Source organism: Bidens hawaiensis, unplaced genomic scaffold (genome assembly GCF_021521415.1).
Source record: "Bidens hawaiensis isolate Kalapana, Puna unplaced genomic scaffold, B.hawaiensis_p1.1 tig00020455_1, whole genome shotgun sequence".
Lineage (NCBI taxonomy): Eukaryota > Viridiplantae > Streptophyta > Magnoliopsida > Asterales > Asteraceae > Bidens > Bidens hawaiensis.
This window is the reverse complement of record NW_027493126.1, coordinates 109,048-135,814: the sequence shown is the minus strand read 5'-3', so window position 1 is coordinate 135,814 and position 26,767 is coordinate 109,048. Positions and strand designations below refer to the sequence as shown.

The 26,767-nt window shown below is 33.6% G+C and overlaps 1 protein-coding gene and 2 pseudogenes across 2 annotated transcripts; 1 reads left to right on the top strand and 2 right to left on the bottom strand.

Moving 5' to 3' along the window:
- Positions 1–422: 422 nt before the first annotated feature.
- Positions 423–5,104, bottom strand: LOC143560829 (COP9 signalosome complex subunit 3-like). The gene is made up of 11 exons (XM_077049040.1): positions 5,017–5,104; positions 2,605–2,703; positions 2,315–2,528; positions 2,123–2,180; positions 1,913–2,002; positions 1,527–1,592; positions 1,251–1,340; positions 941–1,099; positions 728–849; positions 564–636; positions 423–446 (listed from the first exon to the last, which is right to left on the bottom strand). Exons 1-11 carry the CDS (start codon positions 5,102–5,104, stop codon positions 423–425), a joined length of 1,083 nt encoding a protein of 360 aa, XP_076905155.1.
- A 2,908-nt stretch (positions 5,105–8,012) lies between these two features.
- LOC143560818 (putative pectinesterase/pectinesterase inhibitor 24) lies at positions 8,013–10,638 on the bottom strand (annotated as a pseudogene).
- A 2,890-nt stretch (positions 10,639–13,528) lies between these two features.
- On the top strand, positions 13,529–17,732 carry LOC143560817 (putative inactive leucine-rich repeat receptor-like protein kinase At3g03770; annotated as a pseudogene). The gene is made up of 7 exons (XR_013140190.1): positions 13,529–14,984; positions 15,079–15,212; positions 15,307–15,549; positions 15,752–15,963; positions 16,050–16,075; positions 17,096–17,207; positions 17,357–17,732. The product of XR_013140190.1 is annotated as a putative inactive leucine-rich repeat receptor-like protein kinase At3g03770 (transcript).
- The last annotated feature ends 9,035 nt before the right edge of the window (positions 17,733–26,767 follow it).

The window sequence follows — 26,767 nt, the reverse complement described above, 5'->3', positions numbered from 1 at the left end:
TCCGGTAACACATACAAATCTCATTCGTCTTATGACAAGAACAGTTGATTCATTGTGCAACGCATATTGAAGACACCACCCGTCATTACACCAGTTAACCACCATTATTACATGTGCATCCAGACCTGAGCCGGAGATTATTTGTAGCAACAATTACCCAAATTAAGTACAATTTTGGTTGTAAGTTTACCGCTCAAAACAGTTGGTAGATATTACAAACTTGACAGAAAATAAACGGTCAAAAGGTTTTGAAACATTAAAAAAAAAGTATCAACTGTTAAAAACCTTCTAAATCAATGAAACAAAACGTGCTATCGGATTGGAATCAAGCCATTGGTATATATCCTCTTATAAACTGCGTTCAGGCCTCTCATAAGTTTAACTTTCGAAGGAACATTATCAAAATCATCGAAGTCGAATCGTTATCGTTGTCGTTCTCTCCCAACCTGAAAATTTTACAATCATTAAGGTACTTGACGTTCACAATCAAACAAAACAAAAAAAAAAAAAAAACCATTTTCTTCAACTTGTTTTTTTTCCTAGTGAGAATCAAAATATCATACCTTGGACAGATATAGCGGATCACAAGACATGGATTCATCCATTGTTTTCAGCTTCTTTGACATTTTCATGATTCTGATTTACCACCGAAAAAAGCAAAGACATGTTATTTTAAAACAGCAATACTAATACAGGATGATTAAATATCAAAGTCGGAATATTATACCTTTGGATTGATGAATCAATATGCTTAATCATCTCACACGTGTTGTATTGCTCGGGATCTTCAAGGAACCTAACCATTCCGTCCTTCTGGTTAATAGTTGCATATATCTCGCCATCCTCAATCTTTCAATAACATGAAAAGAAGGAATCTTAAAAACTTCAAATAGAAAAAGTAAATGAACTTTACGAAAACATGTGTTCGTATTCTAGTTACCATTTGAAGTACATGCATTTCAGCTTCCTTAGGGGTATCAATCTGTGCAGTGTTGGCAATGTCTTCAAGGGATAAAGTCAAATATGTTTGGGTCAACCTCTGGATGTTTCTTTTGTACATGGATGACACAACCTGATTTACCAATCCAAGATTGTTTCCCTGCAAAATAATATTATGTCGTTTACCCTTTTATCTGTTTTCTATTTTGAAACATTTTAGATGAAACAGAAACCCAAATTGACCCATTCATAAATGGATCAAAACTGCCACCTCTACACGCTACAATTGTTAAGTAAATTAAAGAACTTACATTCTCAAACTTCTCCCGGTTCGCTTGGACAAATGCCTTGAGTTCTGAAATATTTCCAGTGTTGTAACTATTTGCCAACTCAACGTAGGGCTACTTGGAACAAAAAAGAAACAGCGTTTAAAGGTGATCAGAACAGTATGTAAGTAGAGTTATTAAAGCATACATGAGCTGCAAATACACTAATAACATAAGGTTTGAACTAGAAGATACATGCATGTTGTATTGACATTAAACAAACGAAATATATACAGCTCACACAGTTACGCTAGAAATTACCTGAGAGAAATTCTTTAGATTCCTTTGAGCAACTGAAGACGTATACTTGGGGAAACTGGCAGAAAACTGGACAGTAACAAAACTCTAATTAATCACAGAGGATATCTTTAGGTTAGTTTATATATATATATATTGTGTTTCAGTTAAAATAAAAATAAATCCCAGCAGATGCAAATATATTCATTAGGATTACAAAGTTCATTTATATGCATAGAGTTTAAATAATATAAAACACGTAATATTCCTATGCTGCTCCCAAAAGACAATTCATGTTTTGAATACCAACTAAGAAATGAAGTTGCATATTCATATGCATACATGGCCTATGCCATGAACCAATATCTATATAGTTGAAGTTCATATTTGTAAGTATGAAAAACACACACCTGGCGAAGGTGAATGAGTGAAACCAATATGTATTTCTTGTACGCTTCAACAGCAATAGCATTCATAGTAGACATGGGAGCAGTTACTACCTGAAAATAGAATTGAGACCAAGAATCATGAAAAAGTCACATAAGTTTACACTTATATTATGCATATATAATAGGAAAAAAGATGTAAAAAATAAGCTAATTAAAAGGAAAGTGACGCACGTTGTGGAAGAGCTCCAATGCTTTGGCAAAACGTTTATGTCCTATGCAAACCATCCCCCTAGCAGATAGCCAAATAGAACAAAAAAGTTACCAATATTGAATATGGATAATGTATTACTTCAGTTAATACATGACGATGTAACGGGTACACCATTAATTCATATTCCTAAATAAAAACAATATATAACACACCCGTAATAGCAGTAAAGAAAAAAGTCCCTTGGTTGATCAACTTCATATATATCATCCTCCAAAATGCCGTAACCAATTTTATAGCACTTAGCTAACAAACAAACTTGAAGAAAATCTGGGTGTAAAGGAGTTAAATGCTCAGATGAGGCCTGTATCTTGCGTGGAGCATTAAGATTTATAACTTCCTCGTGTAGTCTTTTACAAACAGATATGACTGTACCAATATGGTAAAAATATTAATATGATATAAAAGTAAAAAAATAACCATATTTGAACATCTATAATCGTACATTTGTCAGGCACCAAACGAATCTGCTCTACACTGCACACATCAATAAATCTGACAACAGATATAATAAACTCATTTGCTTGTGCTTCTGCATGCTTCCCTGTTAAAACATATAAACATCGAGTCATCTAACCATTTTTTCACATGATAAAATTAATTTAACATCTGATAAACTGCATCCACAGAAACGCTGTTTATCACTCTCCTTCTTTCCAAATTCCAACTCATTGTTTTAAGAAGTACTTACAGTCAAAAGTATTATTTAACTATAAGAGTTGATCATGTGTGCAAATTATGTGGTTAAAACCTACAAGGCTTGCTAATAGCATTCAGTTATTACAGTTCCAGCATCAGTTATACTCCATGGATATCAACTTCCTAACTCTAACATATTACAAGGCTTAACATGGAACACATATTAAAACAATCAAGAAAATAGTAAATTACAATTTGACAGCTTAGCATAACAACACAACTGAAAAGAACTAAACAAATCAATCTAAACAACAACTATTAATTTCATACAAAGATCAATATAATAAACATCCCAAAATCAGCACTCAGTAGAATTTAGGAGTGAGTATTAACCGAACCATTAACAAAAAACCAACAAAACCGAACCAGAGTTAACCGAAAACAACTGAACCGAACCGTTCATATTTTCATATATATATATATATATATATGTAGCTTTTATACCTCAATTTCATGCATTTCGTGTATTATACCACCATTCATGTATTTATGCATTTCATGTACCGGTAAGAAAATTTTTTAGCCCAAGTTTGGTTTTCGTTAATTGACTGAAATGAACTGACAACCAACAAAATCAGCACTCAGTAGAATTTAGGAGTGAGTAATAACCGACAAAACCAACGAAACCGCACCGAAACTAACCAAGCCGTTCATATTCTCATATATTTGTAGCTTTTATACCTCCGTTTCATGTATTTATGAATTTCATGTACTACTAAGCAAAAATTTTTGCCTAGGTTTGGTTTTGGTTAATAACGGAACTGAGCCGAAAGCCAACAAGCGAACAAACCAAACCGTTAACCAAAACCGATTGGTTAAAAAAATAGATTAATCTATGACTTCAATTAAGGCTAATAACCGAACCAAACCGAAGCGTATGCATACTAACAGGTAAAGTCAGTAAATCTAGTAGTAACTCATTACACTTACAATTTATGAGTGAGTAATAACCAACAAAACAAACAAAACCACACCAGAATCCGAATTAACCTATATCAGTTATTTGTTTTTTTGTTCACTGGTTAACCGAAATTAACCGAACCGTTCATATCTATTAATATTTGTAGATTTTATACCTAAATTTCATGTATTCATGCATTTCATGTACTACTAAGCAAAAACTTTAGCTCAGGTTTGGTTTTGGTTAGTAACAGAACTGACTAAACCGTAAACCTATTAGTTAATAAAATAGATTAATATCTATGACTTCAGTTAAGGCTAATAACCGAACCGTATGCATACTAACAGTCTGAAAAAAGAATACTCATTCAAAACCCTAAATCTGGTAATAGGGCTTACAGAATGTAGAGATAACCGAGAGAATGAATTGAAGGATCGATTGAGTAAGACATGATGCAAACGATGCGGCTTGTGATCGTATTACGTCTTCATAATCCTTCAGACGCTTGTGAAGTTCGAGTAAATCGTGAGAACTGCTGGATAAGGCTTGGATTTCGGTCACCAGTGAATCCACTGAGTTCGCATTTAAGATCATCCTGTTTCAGTGTTTTGATTGATTGCTGTTATCGATTGATTGCGATTTTGGATTATGAATCAAAAGCAATCAGTGTCCTGCTTGCTGCACAAGATGGTTTTATTTAAGGCGAGTGGATTTTTGGCCGATAATAATAGTTAAAATGTGTGCTTGTTTGCATAGTTTTTCAATTGACGTCTTTTAGCAAACTTAATGTCAGAAAATATCCTTTATATTTGAAAACACTATCACGTTTTGTCTTTTGGCCCTAATTCAATTAAGTATTTTCGTTAAATTTGATCATGCACGCACGTGAGGGTAGTGTTGTAAATTAACATATTTGTTTATTAATTAAAACGAAAAGAAATAATATATATATATAATATTATAACCCTCTCTCTATTCTTCACTCTCAACCATTTCCTCTCAACCACCACCACCATCACCAACCGAACAACCACCACCACCGCCTGCCCTCGCCATCACCGCCCACCTTTACTACTGCCTAAAATAAACACCACCGGCCTGTAGATTTCTACCACCACCATCGGCCACCAGTAACAGTCCCTAAAATCTTCCGGCGACTAGTAACAGACCTACCACCCGTCGTCGCCACTACCACCCGCTTTCACTACTGCCTAAAATAAACACCACATGCCGAGTTCCGCCACCACCATCGTCCACCAGTAACAAACCCGAATTTCTTCCGGCCACTAGTAACAGACCCATCGGTGGTGACGTGACGGGAAAGGGGAAGAACAGTAACAGGCATTCGTGAATTAAATCGATGATTTGTGAATTTAATAGTCTATATCTTCATCTTCTATTTATATGAAATCGTGAGATGCAATTTGGGGTAAATCAGAAATTAGGGGTTTGTTGTTTTAAGGTTTGTTAGATAAGGGGGAAGGAGAGAGCGGTGGTGGTCACAACGGTCGATTGTGACGGCGGTCGGTGGTGATTGATGGCCGCCGGATTTGAGCCATCGACGAGAGTTTTGGTGGGTTGGGTGGGGGTGGTGCTTGGTGGTGATCGGGGTTGATTGGTAGAAGTTAATAGATAGCAATATCTGAGATATGGCGGTGGCAATGGTCGACGGTGGTTGTGGAACCCATTGGATGTCTTGAAGGTATAGAGAGAGAGAAGGTTTTGAGGTATAGTTTAGAGAGAGAGAGAAAGAGAGTCTGATCTTAAGAGAGAGAAAGAGGGTTTATATATTTCTATAAATATATTTATTTTTTAGTTTTAATAATTCAATAAGTGTAATTTACAAAACTACCCTCATGTGTCTTGCACATGACCTGACTTAACGAAAAAAGTTAACTGGGTTGGGGGTAAAGGACAAAACATTATAGAGTTTTCAGATATAAAGTATGTTTTCTGACATTAAGTTTCCTAAAGAACGTCCATTGAAAAACCGTGCAAACATAAATGACGTCTTTTGACATTTTGTCTAATAGTTATATCATACAACTAGTTTTATCCCCCGTAATACGGGTTGTTTTACATTAATCGTTTTTAATATTTATATACTTTTTTGGGTTTAATTTTATTTGTTGTAATGACATTTATAATATACTTAGAGTTTGATGATAAAAGGTTTCACAAATAACTAAGATGTTATAATCTGGTTTAAAAGTTCTCTGGTTTGTTAAGACCCAAAACCCGTTTATTTTTTTTATTATAAAATTGTTTCTTAATTATAAATAATATTTTAAAAAAAATCATTATAATAATTTTTAGAATATCCTATTTTATAGGATTTTCACATCAATAATTTGGTGAGAATAATTTTTAATTTAATGAGATGTTATAACCCGTTTAACGAATATCTGGGTTTGGTAAGACTCATACCGGTGAATTTGGGTCAAATGCATGAGAAGACTCCATTTAAAAATCAAGCAAATCTAAAGACTCCAAAAAAGGGGGAGCGACCACATCGCAACACGTATGATTTTTATGTTTTCATTTATATATATTATAGATAGATTTGTTGTCGTGGTGTTTGGGATTCCTTATTTTATCTCCTTACAACTTTTCATTAAGTTAATAAGTTATAAAAGTGTAACTTATGAAACATTTCCTCTCACAATATAAGTAATCCCAAACACTTTATTACTTCTCAAAAAATTTATAAGCCATAAGTTGGTGAAAATAAGTAATCACAAACACCTCCTTCATTGGACCTCTATTAAAAACAAATTAATAACGTTAAGTTTTTCTAAATTTCAAATTGATATTTTAGGGCTTTCAATCGGAATGAGGATACGAATCAATTGATGTAAAACTTGCATTGAAAATGTGCTCCAAGCAGTTTAATTTTTGTTAATTGAAAGTTTACATACTGAAATTGAAACATCCTTTAGTCGTTTGTATCACCGTTTTTTGAAAATGGTTTTTTGCCCTAAAACCCAACCTTCAATTGGTTTTTTGATTTTTGAAAAGATCTAGTTTTCGCTTGGTTTCCGTTTTTTGTAATCTGGTCTTGTATTATGTCGAAAACTAATGAATTTAAGTATGGATAATCTTGTTAATTATTGTATTAACTAAGTGATTATTATATATTTGATCAAAAATATTTGAGTTACATATTTTTAAAATTCTTATAAATTACTTCAAACAAAAAAAAAATCTAGAAACTCGGTGCGGGTTTTACAAAAACATAAATAGTCTGTTGGTTTCTATTTTGGATTATTCGGTTTCTTGCAGACGCTTTTTGAGGAACTTCATTTTTATTTTCGGTTTTGGAATGATTTTACACATCTTTTGGATGGTGTTAGGGGCGTTCATGGCCCGGTTTTCACAGTTTGTTGTCAAATCATAAATCAAATCGTTATTAACAATTCTCGATTTTTGTTAAAAAAAAAACCATATAACTCTTTAAGCGAATCAAACCACACCGTTAGTAACGGCTTCCCTTCATGGTTTGGACATGTTGGGTTTTTATACAAAATGTACAAAATAAAGTGGTATGACATATTTATATTTTATAAAAGTTGTCAGTAATTTGTAAAATTTAGCATGTTCAAGTATAATCGGTCTACAATCAAATTGTACCACAAGTCCATAAAATCATAAACACATCAAAATTTGTTAATGTGGGTTAGCCAACTTGTAGAGGCACTTGCCTTTTAATGGGGAAGGACACTCATGGGTATTACGGTATTACCCACGTACCAGCTAATCATGTACCACCTACGTACCCATAAGTACTCACTTTATTAATTCATTTTAAATCTTCCATGATCAACACCCACTTATAAATACCCTATAACTTTATTAATTTATTTTAATTATTCAATGATTACAAAATTACTGGCAACAAATAATTTATTGTTAGAATAAATAAAGTATTTAATTTTACAATATTAAAATACAACATAAATCGGTTGTATTAAAAAGCTCATATACGGCCGTGTTTTACCGGCCGATGTTTTTTTATTTACGGTACCTATCAAACGTAACCGAAACCGACCCAATTCGCATATGCTTGCATAATCATAAGACAATTTAACCATGAATAGACGCACATACTCGCACAAAAAAAATGTATTAGAACTCACTGGTAAAAACGAATCAGACTCAGGAAATTATATCCATCTTTGCAATCATTACAAGGTTGTCACAAACTGTTATAAACTTATAATCATTTGTATGACATTAAACTCTTATTTCTTGAATAAAAACCATTAACAATACACAATATAGATCATTACAAAATGAATGTGAATAATAACATATAAAACAGGAAAAAGTAGGAGAAGTTATACTCCAAAAAATGGTAACCAAAAAGTAGTTATCAACTTATCATAGTCCAGACTTGTATGGAACACCTGCATCTTTAATCCACTTATCCCCATGAATAAAAGATTTAACAGTAAACTTACTAGCTTGCTTACTTGTTATAAACTTCAATCCTTTCCATGTAACTCTATTCTTAGTCACTGCACCCGCGCCAGTGTTACCGAACTCTGCGTAGAATATCGTGCTGGGAGCCGATGTTCCAACCCATGGCATCCATCCCTTAGGATCAATGAAGCCATTCATTTTATTATTAATGTAAACCGTCGTCGAATGGTTCTTCCATGGGCGTCCAAGAAACGTGTGGATATCACTCAAGTTTCCAAATGGTGAAATGTTGCAGTCCTGGATTGAAATGCCAGTGTTTTGGTTAGGATCAAATTTTCCTTGTGCGGTGATCGTGTTTTGTTGCCCGGTCATTGGTCTCCTTGGAAGTATGTTGCAGTTTTGAAGGACAACGGCCGAGTTCCCAAATATGAAGTCTACCGTGCCATAAATGTTGCATTCTTTGTAAAACTGACGGTTGGAGTGAGCGTAAAGAGAGTCTTGGAAGGCGTCTATTCGGCAACGGTAGAATGTTGACTGGTCCGCGGTTGACATTAGAGCGACGGCCTGGTGCTTTATAGCACCAGCTGTGTTGCGGAAGCCCATGTCTCGGGCTATAAACCCTTTTCCGAACACGGCTGCAGCAAGAATAGGTAATTAGAAAGGATGTGTAAATGTGAAACCTAGGCCTGTAAATGAACTGAACGTTCGCTGAACTGTTTGACGGGAAGTTTGTTTATTTAATAAATGAACGGACATGAACAAAAAATTTGTGTTCGTTTACTTAAACTAACGAACATGAACGCATGTTTCGTTCGTTCATTTATGTTTGTATATATATGTCCATTTATTTATGTTCATTTACATATTAATAAAAAAATATTTAAATATTATCTTGAACTCTTGAAGTGTCATCCACTTCATGGTTTTATATTTGTTCATTTGTGTTCATTCAAGTGTGTTCATTTGCATTTGTTTATATATGTTCATTTTTGTTTGTTTATCTTCGTTCAGTTATGTTCATTTATGTTCGTGAACTGTTTGTTTAGAAGTTAATCAAACGAGCACACACTTGTTCATTTTTTAAATAAACGAACACGAACACAATATATGTGTTTGATTAAGTGTGTGTGTTCGTTTAAAGTTAAATGAACGAACACAAACATGCCCTTGTCCTGTTCGTTCAGTTCGTTTACAGGCCTAGTGAAAGGTCGTATGACCATATACGGCCTGTATGATATGACGAAAACATTCATACGAGCCTAAATCTTATGTACTCACCAAAAGTCGCGGATTGAAACGTTGGAGTGCCATCAACAACATTTTTACTACCCGACACAATCGTCGAATCCATGCCATCGCCGATCATCATCACATTCCATATCGGCTTTTCGATCCGAACATTCTCAAAGGAAACCCCTTTCTTCACATATATCACAAATCTTTTCTTGCTCTTATCAGGTACCGCCTTAAGCGCATCCGAAATCTTCTTGTACTTTCCCGAGCCATCCTTAGCCACCACCACATCCGCCTTGATTTGCTTCGTCTTCTGCAGCAGTTTCCGGTCTTTCCTAGACAACCATTTGGGCATGTCACCACTCCCTCCTACACTCATCAACCGTCGTCTTTGGTTGTAAGCATTCGCAACGTTTGAAAGCCCCTTTATTATAGCTAAACTATTGCTTGTTAACTCACTTGATGTTTTAAGGATGTCCAAACCATGTTCTTGTAAGCTATCAATGCATGTTTATATGTCCCAGCAGCACTAAGCCATGTCATGAGATCATCCAAAACCGAACCTATCGATACCAAATTAGCCTCGGATGCTGAAGACAAAGTGTCGTTTAGATGATCAAGTGCGAGATCCAACAGTTCACTGCAGTTCTTGAGCTCTGGAAGCGTCGACACTTTTGAAAGCTCGTTCATAGCGACTACAACCGATAGTTTGAGTAACTCGTCGGGTTGGACATGTGTCGAGTTTACTAAAGAAGATAAAGAAGTGTAACATGTATCCGGGTACAATGTGGTGTCGCAAACCGCTTTGATGGAAGCCAAAGCGGATTACGTTTGCGACTCGTTACCATTATGTTTATGGTCTTTATTATGTGTAGTTCCCACGACTGCGGCGACTACAACAATGACGAGAATTAGAGATGATAGTGCGATAAGCGCGATTCTTTTTCTTGTTTTTCGTTGTGCGTCTAGACGAATTTGGTCGGCTTCGGATACTTTTCCACAGGGATTAAGGCAACTCATGGCTTTTGGTTTTGAGTTAGTTCTTGTTTGTAATGTGTTGGTTGTGATTGCTTTCAAGTGTTGGTGATTTATAAGACAATGAATAAGAATAAATATGATATGTTATACGTGCAAAGCATCATGTTAAATGGGGATATTTCAACTTGTGAGTGGTTCTCATGAACATTGTTTCAATATTTAAGATTATTAAATGGGACAATAGTTGACTTTTAGCAAAATACATGCTCATATGTAATGGCTGGGGAATAGTTTTTTTTTAATGCAATATTTATATAAACTAGTAAATAGTGCGTTGCATTGTGTCGGGCTGATAGTGTAGTCAGTAAAAGATTAAATTCAATGTCTAGCTAGATATAATAAATTAGCATACTTGAAAAAAATCGTGCGTTGCGGTGACTATATATTAATAATATTAAAGAAAGAGTATTTGATTCTTAAGTTCAAAAATGCTTATAATAAAAAATAAGTAATAAACTAATAATGTATCTTATAAATTAGCATGTTAGTATGAAATACAAGCTATTATTTTTTCAACTTTTTATCTTCGTTATATATGCATATTGAGCTGCAATAATGACAAGAGTTGAATGTTTGTGTGTTGGTCGCGCGTTGTATTAGTGTTCTCTCTATGCTGGTTTGAACCTTGTCATCACCCTTTTTTTATATTTTATTTATATTTTTGTGAGGTTTGACTCTTTTAATTGACAATTTCACAAGTGAACAAGCATCTATTAGGTTCAAATGTCATGATGGTAATTAAGGATGCCCAGGTTTACATTGTTGGATTAATCCACATTTTTAATTAATATATGTGTGTTATGTTACTTAATATGCGTTTACAACAATTGTTTCCAGTAATCGGAATGGAGATAACCGGGGCTTAAAGGTTATATTTTCTCGACCTTGCATTTTACAGTTTTGAGTTTTGACACTGGTAAAGCTTTGTTTAGGGGTTTTAACTATGCACAAACTTTTATTTCCGTTTTTTCTGTTTGAATTTCGTAATTGGGGAAATGTATGTGGTATCGATGAGGCGGTTGGGGCGTATAAGGTGGAGAGTAAAACTTGTATACTTTTAAATGAAACATAGCGCATGTAAATTGTTGTCAGTCACTTAATAATAACACAAAACTCATTCTATACTTTTTATTAAGACATTCCATTAAGATTTCAAGTAAACTATCAGTATACTTTAATCTGAAAGTGATAATAGGATGATTCAGAATTATCATTCAGAGCCAAGTAACCTTTGTCATGTTGTATATGTTGTGGGCTCAGGGCCATTCGTAACAATAGTCGATAGTCAACATAGTCTACACAAATCGAATTTGATCACACCCTTTTAAAATTATGTATTATTGGGCACCGAAGGATTAAGTTTAATATATAGGTACATCCCTCCATCCATCCAACCATGAACCATCCATAATGTTTAATCACCAAAAGACGAATGAACAATGAGGTTTACTCAGCGTAAGAACAATGTCGACCCACATGTAAATTTTAGTATTACGTTATTTTTATTTTTATATATAAAATTATAATTTTCATCAAAAAATTTCATATTTTTCTATAAGACATTTTGTAGTTTTTAAAATGTAAGATAAGTGCATCATCGTCCTCTCCCACCCCGACACCACAATGTATATAGTAAGTCTAATATACTTTTCTGAAAATAGCGTAAAAATAGATACTCGGTTTTACGTATAAATAAAAAAAGTAAAATGTGTGTCATGAATGTATATAATAAGACATGCGGATAATATTATCATTTAAAGTATATATATACAGTATCTTTTAACAACAATTTTTTAACACTTAAAGGTCACATTTACCTTGCACTAGTAAAGATATTATTGAACCCATAACTTTACATTTGTGAGAATGAACACCATATGACTAGACTAATAGGCCATGATATCAATTAAAGTAAGTATACTAAATACTTTATATATTTTTAGTTATAAAATATTAAAAAAAATAGTTAACATATATATTCTAAAAAACCTACTCTCCTCATTTTAATAGTTGAGGAGGGTCTATTTTTTGCCAGCTTGCTTTTGTCAATTGGTCAATTGGTCAATTAACACCATTCTACATCAATTTCACATTTGTCTTTTCGCAAACTCTCCAAATATTACCCTACATATGCCCCCATCAATAATCAATGCACATGATTGTTTTCTTAAGAATAATAAACAAACAAATAAATAGAACCAAAAAAAAAAATGGTTACCTTAATCTTTATTTGATTTAACACTTCTCTCACAATACACATTATCACAACCATCACTTTTTCTAGGCTCTGATCGGGTTGAGCTCGAGCTCAATAAGACTCAGTTTGTTTCAAGCTTTTTATTTATTGAGTGAACTATGGTTTTCGACATGTAGTTTGTCCAAATATGCGGTTTTAGTCAAATAGTTTTAAATTAGGATTTCCGTCCATGTGGTTTCATTTACCTGCAATTAAACCCGAATTCATTAACCCCGTTAAGTCTGGTTGTTAAACCCATCAGCATACCCTTCACGTGAGGGGCAGTTTTGTCATTTGTTTCCCCCAAATACCTCCCAACCCCTCACGTGAGGGATTACGACTAGGTTTATTTGGAGAGAAAAAGGACAAAAATGCCCCTCACCTGAGGGACACGCTGATGGGTTTAACAATCAAACTTAACGGGATTAATGAATTCGGGTTTAATTGCAAGTGAAATGAAACCACAGGGGGCGAAAATCACAAATTTGAAACTATTGAACTAAAACCGCATATTTAGACAAATCACAAATAAAAAACCATAGCGGACTCTTATTTATTCCCTATCAAGTATCTCGCACGGTCACACCCCTTAAAGAGAACCAACCATATTAATTGATAATGTGACATAACAATACATTAATGGTCCCACAACTAAACCCTACTATAAAATAATCGCCACATGAATCTGTTGTTATATACAAACATAAGACACAATGCATTAAATGTCCCACAACCAAACCATATTGTCTCTCTGTCTTTTGTTTTGAGTGTTTCTTATGTACTTTTGTCTTTAACTTCCACTCTAAACCAGTATCTTTTTAACTAACTTTGGTTTTGAGAATCTTGCAATGGGTCTTGTTGGTTTCCAGAACAATGCATTAAGGTTTCATTAAAAAAAGATTTGGAGCCAAAATCATTTGTCAAATGGGGTGCTACTGCTCCAATTTATTGTTGTTCATATTATTTCTTTCATGGGGTTTCTTTATCTCAAATACTAATCAATTACAACCAATTCAAACTCAACTTCTTCTTCTAGTCCAAAAGCATTTGGAGTATCCCATGCAATTAAGAAGTTGGGGAAGTTTTAATGGTGATTTTTGTAACATGGGTTCGAGCCCACAAGTGAGCATCAAATGCGAAAATGATTCGGTCTCCGAGCTCAAAATCTTTGGAGATAAACTTTCTAAGGTTAGTGAGTTTCATGGGTATGCATTTCTAAACAAAACTTTATCTCAAACATTCTCCATTGATACATTAGTTGTCACATTAACAAGATTTAATAATTTAAAGATTCTTAGTTTAGTTTCTTTAGGTATATGGGGTCCACTTCCTGATAAAATCTATAGATTATCTTCCCTTGAAGTTTTAGACATGAGTTCAAATTTCATGTTTGGTTCAATCCCAAATCATTTATCAAGACTCAAAAAGCTTCATACTTTAACATTAGATGATAACTTATTTAATGAGTCATTTCCAAATTGGTTCAACCCATTGTCAAATCTCACCATTATTAGCTTGAAAAACAACCGATTAAACGGTCAGTTTCCATCAACAATTACCAAACTCACAAAACTCACTGACGTGTCACTGTCTCACAATAACCTCACGGGTGAGTTACCCGATTTAACTACCTTATCTAGTTTAAACTTACTCGATTTGATGGAAAATCTTTTCGATTCCGAACTTCCATTGTTGCCTAAAGGAGTTACCACAATTCTTTTAAGTAACAACTCATTTAAAGGTACCATTCCTGAAGAATATAGTGAACTTAATCACTTGCAACACCTTGATCTATCTTCCAATTTCTTGGTGGGCCTGCCGCCATCCGAGCTGTTTTCTTTGCCTAACATAAGTTATCTGAATCTTGGATACAATATGTTAAGTGGGTCCCTTCATGACATCATCAAATGTGGGAGAAATCTTGGCTTTGTTGATATTTCAAGCAATAGGTTTATGGGTAGTCTTCCTTCTTGTTTGGATGCAAATGCTAGCAATAAACGAGTCGTGAACGTCAATGGAAACTGCTTGAATACGGGTAATGAACAACAACGTTTCGATATTTGCAAAGAAGATATTGTGAAGAAAAAGAAGAAACACTCATTGGGTAGTGTTGTTTGGATTATAATTGGTGTTAGTAGTTTAATGGTGATATTTTTGGTCATAGTGACATTTGTTAGATTATTTTATAATAATAGACAACATCAAAGCGAGAGCGTTACTCTACAAAACACAGTGCCAAAAGTTATTCAAGATAGTTTACCTTCCGCGATCTCTTCTGAGGTTCTTGCAAATGCTAGTAAGTTTTGCCTAATTATATTAAGTTATTATCATATTATAGCCAAATGTTATTCTGAGGATGTATGTTTTTTATTTAGAATTTTTCATTATAGGGATTATATCTGAAGCATCTAAACTCGGGACACAAGTTGCACCAGCATGTCGTGTGTTTGCTATCGAAGAATTAATCGAAGCCACTAACAATTTCTCTGAATTGATGTTTCTAGGCGAAGGCTCGATAGGAAAGGTATTATTTGTCTCACTTTGAGTCTTTAAACTATTAAGATTGACTTCAAAAGTCAAAACTTGTAGTAATCTAAAAAATCCTACTTTTTTTGTAGGTTTACAAGGGAAAACTAGAAAACGGAGGCTACATCGCTATTCGATCTCTCTCATTATTTAAAAAATATTCAACCCGAAACTTGAAAGTTAGATTAGATCTTCTATCAAAGCTTCGACACCCGCATCTTGTTGGTTTTTTGGGTTATTGCATTAATGATTCGGGTTTAGAAGATTTCACTTCAAGCAGAGTCTACCTGTGTATGAGTATATATCTAATGGAAGTTTTCGCACTCATCTCGCAAGTATGTAAAAATAAATTTTATTTACAAGTTCAAAAAAAAATTATCTTTCTAAATATAATTATTAAAGGTCACACCATATGACAAATAAGATGTCACATGCTAAAATGATTAACAAATCATATGCTATAGTCACTAATAAAATGTGACTCAGTTATTAAACTTACTATAATTAGTAATAAATTGTTTGCAATGATAATTGCAGAGTGTTCTCCTGATCACATTCTTAAATGGTCGGATCGGTTAGCAGTTCTTATTGGAACTGCAAAAGCGGTACATTTTCTGCATACAGGTGTAATCCCTGCTTCTTCAAGCAATCGATTAAGAACGAATAATATTCTGCTTGATGAATATCGAATTCCAAAGCTAAGTGACTATGAAATGTCCATAATTACTGAAGGATTAGAACAGCTTGAGGTTTTTTTTTTTAATTTCTTTATTTTATTTTGACATGACTTTTGGATCAAATTTGTCATGACATGAGTTATAATATGTTGATGTAGGTGAAGGGAGATGGTCCAAAATCATGGTAACAAACACCTCTTTCTTTTGTAATTACAACAAATAATGTAACACAGCCTCACAACATATTGTTACTTGATTATTTTTATCATTTTCAATTAATTTTTACCGATATTTTAAAATAAAAATATTATTGTGTTTGTATGTATATGTTAGTATTTTGAAGGTTTTTTAATAAAGAGGAACAAAGTTGGTTATCTTAAATAGAAATCGGATCAAAGTTGGTTACATTCTTATAGTAGTGTACTGATTATAGGGTGGTTATATACAAACACGAGCCCCCTGGTGTGTGAATAAGTCTTTAGTCTATATGGCTCGTATAGGGCCTATACGAGTCGTATAACCCTAATTTATTGACATGCGTACGAAGGTGACAGTGTGACAACTTTTTGCAGTCTATACGAGCTGTATAGACCCTATACGAGCCGTATAGATTTTCCAGCTCGTATAGCCCACATAACTCGTCTGTGACCTATACGAGCCGTATAGGGTCTATAAGACTCATATATACAGCATGTACTTTGACCGGAGATGTATAATTATTGTCTGGTCTATACGACTCATATAGGTGATATACAACCCGTATAGACCAGGTATCAGTTTTTCTATCTCCAACCATGTAAGATTTGTGTGTTGCTTTGTAAGATAATACCAAAAGTTGTACGACTGATTGTCACATTAGGATATAAGCCTAATATATATACTTGTGAATTACGTGTTTCTAGTTTGTAATCAACTCGGATGTTATTTTTAATACTTTGTAATTTGAAAGTTTTTTTTTTAAGTTATACGAGTCAAATAGACCCTACACGAGTCGTATAGCCCTATACGGCTCGTATAGGGGCTATACGATACAAAGGAATAAAACCTTACACTCCTGATCGAAAATGACTTGACTATGCATCTATACGAGTCGTATAGACCCTATACGACTTGTATAGGCTCTCCTGATGTATGAATAACTTATCTTGTGTATGTATAACCCAAGCCTTGATTATATGGTGATGCACTGATTTATATGTTGCAGGCGTATGAAAAAGTTGGCTGACGACGTTTATGATTTTGGTTTCGTTTTGCTTGAAGCACTCGTCGGTCCAATCGTTACAGGAAAAGGCGAGGCGTTTCTGCTTAATGAAATGGTACATGATATCCCATTGCAAATCTTTTTTTGAAAATATCTATAAAGATCAATTTTATTTTTTATTTTATTTCTATGCAATAATACCAATTTAATGCAACATATGAATTTTGGAAATCTTTGTTCATATTATTTTCGTTTATGAATCAGAAATCATTTGGAAGTCAAGATGGCAGGCAAAGAATTGTTGATCCAGTGGTGTTAACAACTTGCTCACAAGAATCATTATCGATTGTGATATCGATCACCAACAAATGTACATCTATAGAACCCACACACCGGCCTTCGTTTGAAGATGTACTTTGGAACTTGCAGTATGCGGCTCAAGTACAGGCCACAGCTGAATCCGAACAGAAACCAGATGGTGCAGCGTAATGACACGAGCTTAAAAACAACTTAATTAGTACACTGCTAGAAAACAGACTTTTACCGACGAAAAAAATCAAATACAGAAAAATAAAAGTAGATGCGAATCGGTGAAAGTCCGATTTGTAGTGATGCAAGTTGAAATTAAGATTCATTCATATTTTAAAACCGATTAATATTATTCTCTTTGTTCATAATAAGCTTAATAATGATTTGTTTTCATTGGCCGAGTGAAAACTTCTTATGACATAAGTTTTTACTGAATATAAGAAGTTTTCACTGAATTGCTTTTGTCCAAACACACTTAACTGTAGATGTATTCACTCATCCGCACACCCTAATATATCTTTACATCTTCACGTTATCATTACTTTATGCATTTATTTTGCATAATCGAATTGTTTTTATACCTAATCAAGTTATTTATAAAAGTTTTTACTTATTATAGTAAACATACTTTGTTAGTTTGTTTAACATGTATGCATTAGAATATTGTGTAAAAGAAATAAAAGCAGTGTAATGTGGGCGCATGTTGTGACCCCAAAAGTCAAAATGACCCAAGAATGCAGTTGCGCCCTGATGGTTTCAGGGCACCTCGGTTTGAGTCCTTGTGGTTCATTTTTTGCACAAAAAAAAGAAGTTGAAAGGACATTTATGCCCTTTTATAAAGTTATAATGAGTCCATGTGGTTATGAGAGATTTGGTTTGCGTCCATCCACCTCCATCTCCACCGCTACCGAACACCACCACCTTTACCAAACGCTATGTTCACTCAAAAGTACAAATGGGAATCTCTTACCACTCATTTCTTCTCCATCAACTCCACCTCCATCCCTACCACCATCACCACCACCACCATCTCCAGCTCCACTGCTATCAACTCGACAGCTTAGGTGCTAACCCTGCTACGTCTTCGCCAGCCAAGAGCGCCATGGGGCCTCTCGCCAAAGTCTTAAAGACAAGGGGGAAGAGAGTGAATGAGGTGGGGCCACTTGCAAACCAACCAATCACATATTTTCTATATTTTTTGCTTTTATTTAATTTTTAGTTAAAACACTACATTTATGTTAAATGGTGAGTTAGTTAAAACCCGATTACCCACATGACACTTTAACATGCTCATTTAATATCAACCACTACACCTAGCCTTATAGATGTCCTCTAAAGGGCTCTCCTCTATAGTCAGTTGCTCTTCAAAAGGATTGTCATGACCGGCTCTCAAGTTGCGAGTTTGAGATGGTCTATATCACTATATGGTATGATCTCATAATGAAATACAAAGGCTACTGGATTTTAATAATGCCAATTTTGATATATTGGTCGGGGTTAATACTAACTAAATAAATGTTTTATGGCACCCTTCACTTTAAACATATTTTCCTCCAACAATTTCATATTAACTGAAAATTAACTTCGTTAGCTTGTTGATGACATGGAATATACGTATAAGATTGCTAAAGGAAAATAGGTTGAAAGTTTGGACCGTATGAAACCTTATTTTCAGTTGTAAATAATCCCGATCAATAAATTAAAGTTTAAATTATTAAAATTCAATAAAGAAAAAGAGAAAAAAGAAAAAGAAAAACGCACATCAACACATGTCTTGTTATTTTCTTGTGTTTATAGTTTTATACTACTATATTTTCTTTCAAGTTCTATTATTTTTATCTATGATGAATAATATCTCAAAACTAGATGAAATTTTCCATTCATTCGGTTTTTTGGTTTACCTACTAAGAATTTGTCTTCTTTATACTGGAATTTATGGCCCAACAGTACTTTTGACAATTTCTTCGATCTACTAGTCAATTTATCGGGCGACTTCACACTCGTTAAAGAAGCCCCAAGAAGCATCAAACATTTCCGATGAGATCCATGGAGCTATTCTTAGATAGCACGCCCTCGCCCTGGCTCCCGTGCGACTTCATAAAAAGAAATCAAAGATAAGATCAAAGAGAATGAAGCGTACGCAATGGTTATTATAGTGGTTATCCTTTGCGCTAGAAGAATGATCATATAATGAAAATACTAAGTTTTTAATAAAAGTAAGCATTTAAATAGTTGATATCTAACTAAAAATAATTATTAACAAGAATCCATCTGTTACATCACCGTAAAAAAATCCCTATACCATTGTACCACTTCTTGAATTTGGGCGTCACGGTGACGTTGACGAAAGTAAAAAAATCCCTATACCATTGTACCACTTCTTGAATTTGGGCGTCACGGTGACGTTGACGAAAGTAAAAAAATCCCTATACCATTGTACCACTTCTTGAATTTGGGCGTCGCGGTGACGTTGACGAAACGTTTTTCATGCAAAAAAAAAATCCTTTTACATTTGTGCCGGTGACAAAACGTTTTTCACTTTTTTTATTTTATTATTATTTTCGAACTACTGCAAATTAGTAATGAGCTCGGTACCAGACCGGTACCGAAAACGCTCGGTACGGTACAATACATGTATCAATGACAAACAGGTCGGTAAAATACTAGTACCGTACTGATATTACAACACTCAAAAAACGGATACCATTGTACCACTTCTTGAATCTGGGCGTTGCGGTGAAGAAACGTTTTTCATGCGTAAAAAAATCCCTTTTACATGCGTGACGGTGACAAAACGTTTTTCACTTATTTTTATTATTATTTTCGAACTGATATGAATTAGTGATGAGTTTGATACCGGACCGATACCAAAAATGCTCAATAATGTACAGTTCAGTACCAGTGACAAACATGTCGGTAAAATACCAATAGCGTATTGATACTAAAAAAAACCTCAAAAAAATATATTATATTTTCTCTATCCTTATACATGATCTAGGAAGATGAAAAGGACAAATCTTTATTAAACACTAGGTTAGTTACCCGTGTAGCACACGGGTTAGAATAAGTAATTTTTTTAATAATAACATAATGTGAAATACAAAAAAAATGTATCATATATATAAAGATATATTATACAGTAAAAGAATTACACATTACGCAATTTGAAAATAAAAAGTTGTTAGAAAATTCATAAATCATAAATTATTCCTTTGTTATTTTTTTATATCAAAACTCAGTTGTAAATGACAGCTTTCTTAAACCAACTTGTGAACCAAAACTCATTCGAATCTTAAGCTGTTTTGACATGAACAATCTTTGATACTTTAATCGGTTAAAGAAACACCTTCGTTTCATATTGGTTACTTATAAATAATCTAATATTAATAACTAATGCAATACATTTTATATTAAACAAATTAACATATTTATGATAGTATTAATTCTTTTTAAATTGAATGGTATTATTAAAAACTGAAAATGGAATATTAAAAGAGAAATGTAGTTAATATGAGAGAGATGAGGGGAAATTTTGTAATGATCAACATAGTTAATATGAGAGAGATGAGGGAAAAGTATTGGATTAAACCGCAAATTTCGACAAACCATAAGGGCGAAAACCGCAGTTCACTCAATAATAATATATTGAAAAGAAAAAAAGAATACAATATAAAACTATTAATAAGAAAAAGAAATATATATTTAACATGAGAGAAATGGAAAAATTTTGTAAGGATCACTCATGTGTAATAAGACCCGTGTAGAATACGAGTTAGAATAAATAAATTGGTTTAGATAATAACAAAATGTAAATATTTTCAACTGATATAAATATATAATATATAGTAGAATAAATTACATATTACACAATATGGAAATACAAAGCTGTTGAAAATTCATAAATCTCTAAATATTTTTTTGTATTCTATATTTGTAATTTTAACCTACATTTCAAAATTAGTAGTTTCGTTTTGTTTTTTATTTCAACTTTAGATAATGAAACACATAGTTTACCATGCGTTAAAACATGTTGTCTCAAAAACAAATCAAACCATCTATAGTGTTTGACTTTAGCTTTTATTAATTTTCATTGCAAAACAAACATAAAGTTAAAATTTATTTATTTGAAATCAATTATTATCTAAATTAACGTGAAAATTTGTTACTTATAAAAGCTTAATATTAATAACTAATACAACATATTTATATAAAACTAAATAATATATCTATGTTTGTATTAAACTTTTAAATAAGAAAATAATTATTAAAAAGAGAAAAAAATGATAAAGAAAGAATAAAAAAAGTTAAATATAAAACTATTAATAAAAAGAAAAATGTGTTTAATAAGAGAGATAAGTGGAAAAATTTTGTAGAAAACTATACTGTGTGACGCCATATGACATTAAGAATCTTTATTTATTATATAATATAGATTCCCATTAATTAAATATATAATTTTGGATCTTAGCTTTCAAAAACAAAGTAAGAAATAATATAAAAATTTCAAATTAATATTTAATAATTAATACTCTCTCTATAGTTTGTAGTCTATAACATAACAATAACAATAACAATAACATGCTTTCCCTCACACCCTTCAATTATTCATTCTGCTCCATTCTGTCTTTACACCCCAACCACAATTTATACCATAATCAATCACACACATAAGGTGATACATTTTGTTACAATATTATTATTATTGTGACAAACAAAAAGTTTAAAATCATACAAAAGCAATGGGCGCCTGTGTTTCATCGGATCACAAATCATCATCGTCTACAATGAAGGTGCACGTTTCATCTACGTCTACTCGTAAACCGGACAACTGCCACGTGGCGATTGTTCCGTCACCGGTTAAACAAAAACTTCCGGTCGTTAATGCCGGTCCTGCTGCTAAACCTCACTTGGTTCATGGTATCGGTTTTCTTCCATACGCTTTATTATTATTATTATTATTATTATTATTACGTGTTTGTTTTGGCTTTTAGGTTTTTATTTATTTTATTTTTAATTTCATTTATAGCTTTGGCTGCATAGGGGATGAACATTTTTTACTGGATACCGGTACCGAGTATTTGTACCTTTTGGGGTTTCGGTATTTTTAATGGTACTGGTACGATACAGACAAAACCGTATTGTTATTAGTTTTTTTCATTTTTTCGGTATTGGTACCCGACCGAATAAAATCGGTACTGGTATTTGTATATTCAGTTCAGGTATTTTCAATGATACTAGTACCGACCGAACAAAATCAGTACTGGTATTTGTATATTCAGTTTAGGTATTTTCAATGATACTAGTACCAACCGAATAAAATCGGTACCAGTATTTGTATATTCAGTTTAGGTATTTTCAATGATACTAGTACCGACTGACAAAATCGGTATCCGTATTTGTTTTTTCATATTTTCAGTCGTACCGGTACTGACTTGACAAAATGGGTACCCGTAGTTGCCTTTTCATATTTTCTGTATCTGTACCGGTACCTTTCGGTTTCATTATTTTTAATGGTATTGGTACCGATACCGACTGAACAAAACCGGTATGGGTATTAGTTACTCAATGGTACCGGGACCGAGCAAAAAATCAGTACCGGTATTCATCTCACATATTTTCGGTAGCAGGTATTTTTAATGGCACTGGTACCAAACCCAAAAAATGGGTATGATATTCACTATTCAGTATATGGTTTTACTTGCTTTCAGTATTTATATTTTTCGGTACTGTATTGGTTCGATACCGGTACGGTACTATCTATATATTGGATTTTGGGTGTATAAATGTTATGTACATTTGGGGATTTGTGACTCAATAGGGGACCATTGGTGGGTCTTTTTGGGTTTATTTGTTTATTTAATTTGTCTTCTAATTGTTTGTTGGCTTCTTTGCTTGATTCATACTGTAGCTTTTATGGTGGTTTCTGACTTTTTTGTTGGTATGTTATTATCATGTAAGTACTGTTTGTGTGTTATAACTTTATCATCATGCTAGATCAAACTATTGGAACCTATATATACATTGTAATCACATATCAAATGGAATATAATCAGTCTTGTGACAATACATATTCCAATACATACATGAACTACACAAGCCTTGGTTGTTTACTAACGTATATAAATTTACTCGCCTACAACCTAAATATTTTTATTCCACACTTGAATAACTTAAAATATACACGCTGAACAATCTAGATGTGTTATAGTGCCGTATATCACATTAATTCAAGTCAATACTCATGGTAAACGTCCATACGCGAGTAAAAGTAGATACGCTAGTGCGTCTGTATCTCATGACTAAGTGAGTAATTTGTTACTGACATGACTATTACGATATGACAAACCGGAATTTGTAGTTACTACGCATTTGTGCATTGTCATGGTTTTTGCTTGCAATTTGAATAAAGTTGTCTTATTCTTTGCTTACTGTGGAAGAGTGCTAAAAAGGTTAGCTCTGTTATTAAATATTAAAGTCCTTCAGAATATATATGCAGCTTGTTGAATACCAGGTAAATGATGCTATCATCCCATCTGTTCCATATAAATTAAGATTTAAGAGTTGTTGGTGATGGATGTCAATGATTTAAACATGGTTTGACTTGACTTACGTGTTATTAGTTGGTGGTCTACTTTGTGCTGAATGTTAATAGTTTTTACTAATCACTTTCGTAAGACTTGAAATTTTATACAGCTTATGTTAATCAGACTAAACGTGTAATATTTAAACAAATTAGCTAAATAGGAGACTGAGTCGAAAGCTGTTTAAAATCTACTGTCAATGCATACATGAATTAATAAATTTAGGTTATTATTGAAATAACATATTTCGATGAAATAGTAATTAACACGTAATTATATATATAAAATGTGTTTTGGATCAAGCCTACTGACCAGTTTTCGCTCGACCGATTGATATATGTTTCTTATTTCACATTGCAGAGGAGACGTTTTTCGATTCCCAAGCTTGGTTAGACTCAGACTGTGAATCTGATTTCATGAGTGTTAATGGAGGTAAGAAATGATATTACATATATATATTTTGATAAAAAGTTTATAAATGTCTATTTATATATATATTTTTTTGCTGTATGCTTTATTCTTATTTGGTGTTTTTAACCAAATTACCATATTGCAGAATTCACACCATCAATAGCCAATACACCAGTGCATCATAACTTCTCTTCTGGACTGCGTGTGCCTGCCATTGATAGCCACACGCCTTCCATGACCCTATCTCAACCGTCTGCAGTCCCAGTAAAGAAGACAAAGAGACTTTCTGAACTTTTTAGTGAAAGCCAAAGAGAGCAGCATTGTGATGGAGAAAATGTGGCGGTGGGGAGCCTTGAGGTGGCGACGGTTCATGGTGGCGTGGTAAGGTCGAAGAGGGAGAGATAGGTGGAGATTGTGCAGGTGCACGGCTGCTTACCGAGGGTACAAAACTACAAACAGAAGTAAAAAAAGGTGCACTGACTGATCAACTGTCATGAACCGATTCTTGAACTTGTGATTTGTGAATGTTTATATATCAGAAGTCGTATATCCGACGTCTAACGATTATGTTAAGACAATTATACTGTACTTATTTTTGAGGTTATAAGTATAAATATGTTTATGTGTTGTAGCTAAGTTTGAACCGTCGCCTGCAGGGGCGAAGCTTCCTTAGGGCCGGGGGTGCCCCCCCCCCCTGTTTTTTTTTTCGCGGTAGTGTAAATCGACCCTTTTTCCGTCCGAAAATTTGTATACGTAGTGTAAATTTACCCGTTTTATACCAAAAATTTGAGGCCGGCCCCCCTAGTTTATGATTTTTATAATATATTTTGAGTCCCCCCTGACGAACTCGCCCAAGCTTTGCCTGGTTGCAGCCTTGAATTAAACCGTGAATCGAGTCCTTAGAAATCACCGAACCGAATCGAAAGTTGTTTTCAAATATATACACATATAAGTATAAACTGAACGTGGATGGTTTCTAATCCATATAGGTTTGGTTCTTAGTTCTACTTAGTTTTTCTGATCAAGGTGTTTTGAAAGTGATTATATTATATTCAATTATTTAAAGAAGATTTCTTTGCAAAGTGGTCCATGTTATTGGAATGTGCTTATGTTGCATTGGGTTGTAAGTTGTAACAATAAAATAATATGATCAATTTAGACACGCAAATTGATATCATAACTAACCATACGTCTTAATGTAAGAGAAAAATCTTCAAACTAAGTACACAAACAACAATATCGTAATGAGTAAAATAATCAACCTGTCACACACATCCCACATGGCACACACTGAAATCCACTTATTTATAAGTTTAACCACAACTATTCAAAACATCAAAAACCAATATCTTTACTCTTGATAGATAGTTGCAACATAATTACAAAGGATGAAAATAGAGGTATAAAATTTTAAAAAATACAAACATACAAGGTTCCATACAGACATTCAGTTTAGGTTAAAGTGGGTTGATGAACGCATGCTCAAACCCGGAAATATAACATATGAGTTTTGGTTATATTTTGATTGTTTAATGTAGTAAAATGATTTGATTGTATGATTATCAAAAGTTAGAGCCACTATAACCGAAAAACCGAATCGCTAACTAAAAACTATTATGTTAACCGAAATTAACTATAACCAAACAAAACGGGTGCTAATGGCTAACTTACTATGATTACTTGATTAGTTGACCGCTTGGTTTTTGGTTATAGTTAGGCCTCTAATTTTTAATAATCATACAATCAAATCATTTTAATATATTTAAACAATCAAAATATAACGCCCTGGTTGTGGTGCGTGCATATAAATGTATTTATGTGTGGGCCCTTGGGTTGGCAAAAGTGAAATTACACTAATTTTGACGTTATTTTACTATTGTTGTGAAAATAACGTTAAAAGTGGCGGAAGGTTAATCAGGCATCATGTGGTGGCGTTGATGGCCGAAAGACAAAGGTACATGCACCAATCAGCCGGTGTCCGGATGGTTGAGTGTTATGTGCCTTATGTCCAAGACTTGATGCAAAACTACTATCGAGTCGGGGTCTCACTGAAAGTAGTCTCTCTATTCCTAATTTCCTATGGGTAGATGTAAGGCTGTCTAAATCTTACCCTCCTCAGACTCTACCATACTTTTGCTATTGGTTGGATTTACTGAGTATGATGATGATGATGATGAAACAATCAAAATATAACCGCCACTCATATGTTATATTTCCAGGTTTAAAGTTGTGTAAAGCACCAGTAGAGGTGGGCAAATAAACCGATTAACTGAACCAACCCAAAAACCGAACCGAAACCGAACCGGTTTAAAACCGATTATGTAGAAACCGGTTTGGAATCGATTGAAACCATAGGTTCGAAACCGGTTGTAAT

Coding starts and splice junctions, on each gene's coding strand:
- LOC143560829 (XM_077049040.1), bottom strand. CDS start 5,104: ATGCCTGTTACTGTTCTTCCCCTTTCCCGTCACGTCACCACCGATGGG. Junction 2,003..2,122: donor CATTGGAGCTCTTCCACAAC/GTGCGTCACTTT, acceptor TTCTATTTTCAG/GTAGTAACTGCTCCCATGTC. Junction 1,341..1,526: donor ATCTAAAGAATTTCTCTCAG/GTAATTTCTAGC, acceptor TGTTCCAAGTAG/CCCTACGTTGAGTTGGCAAA.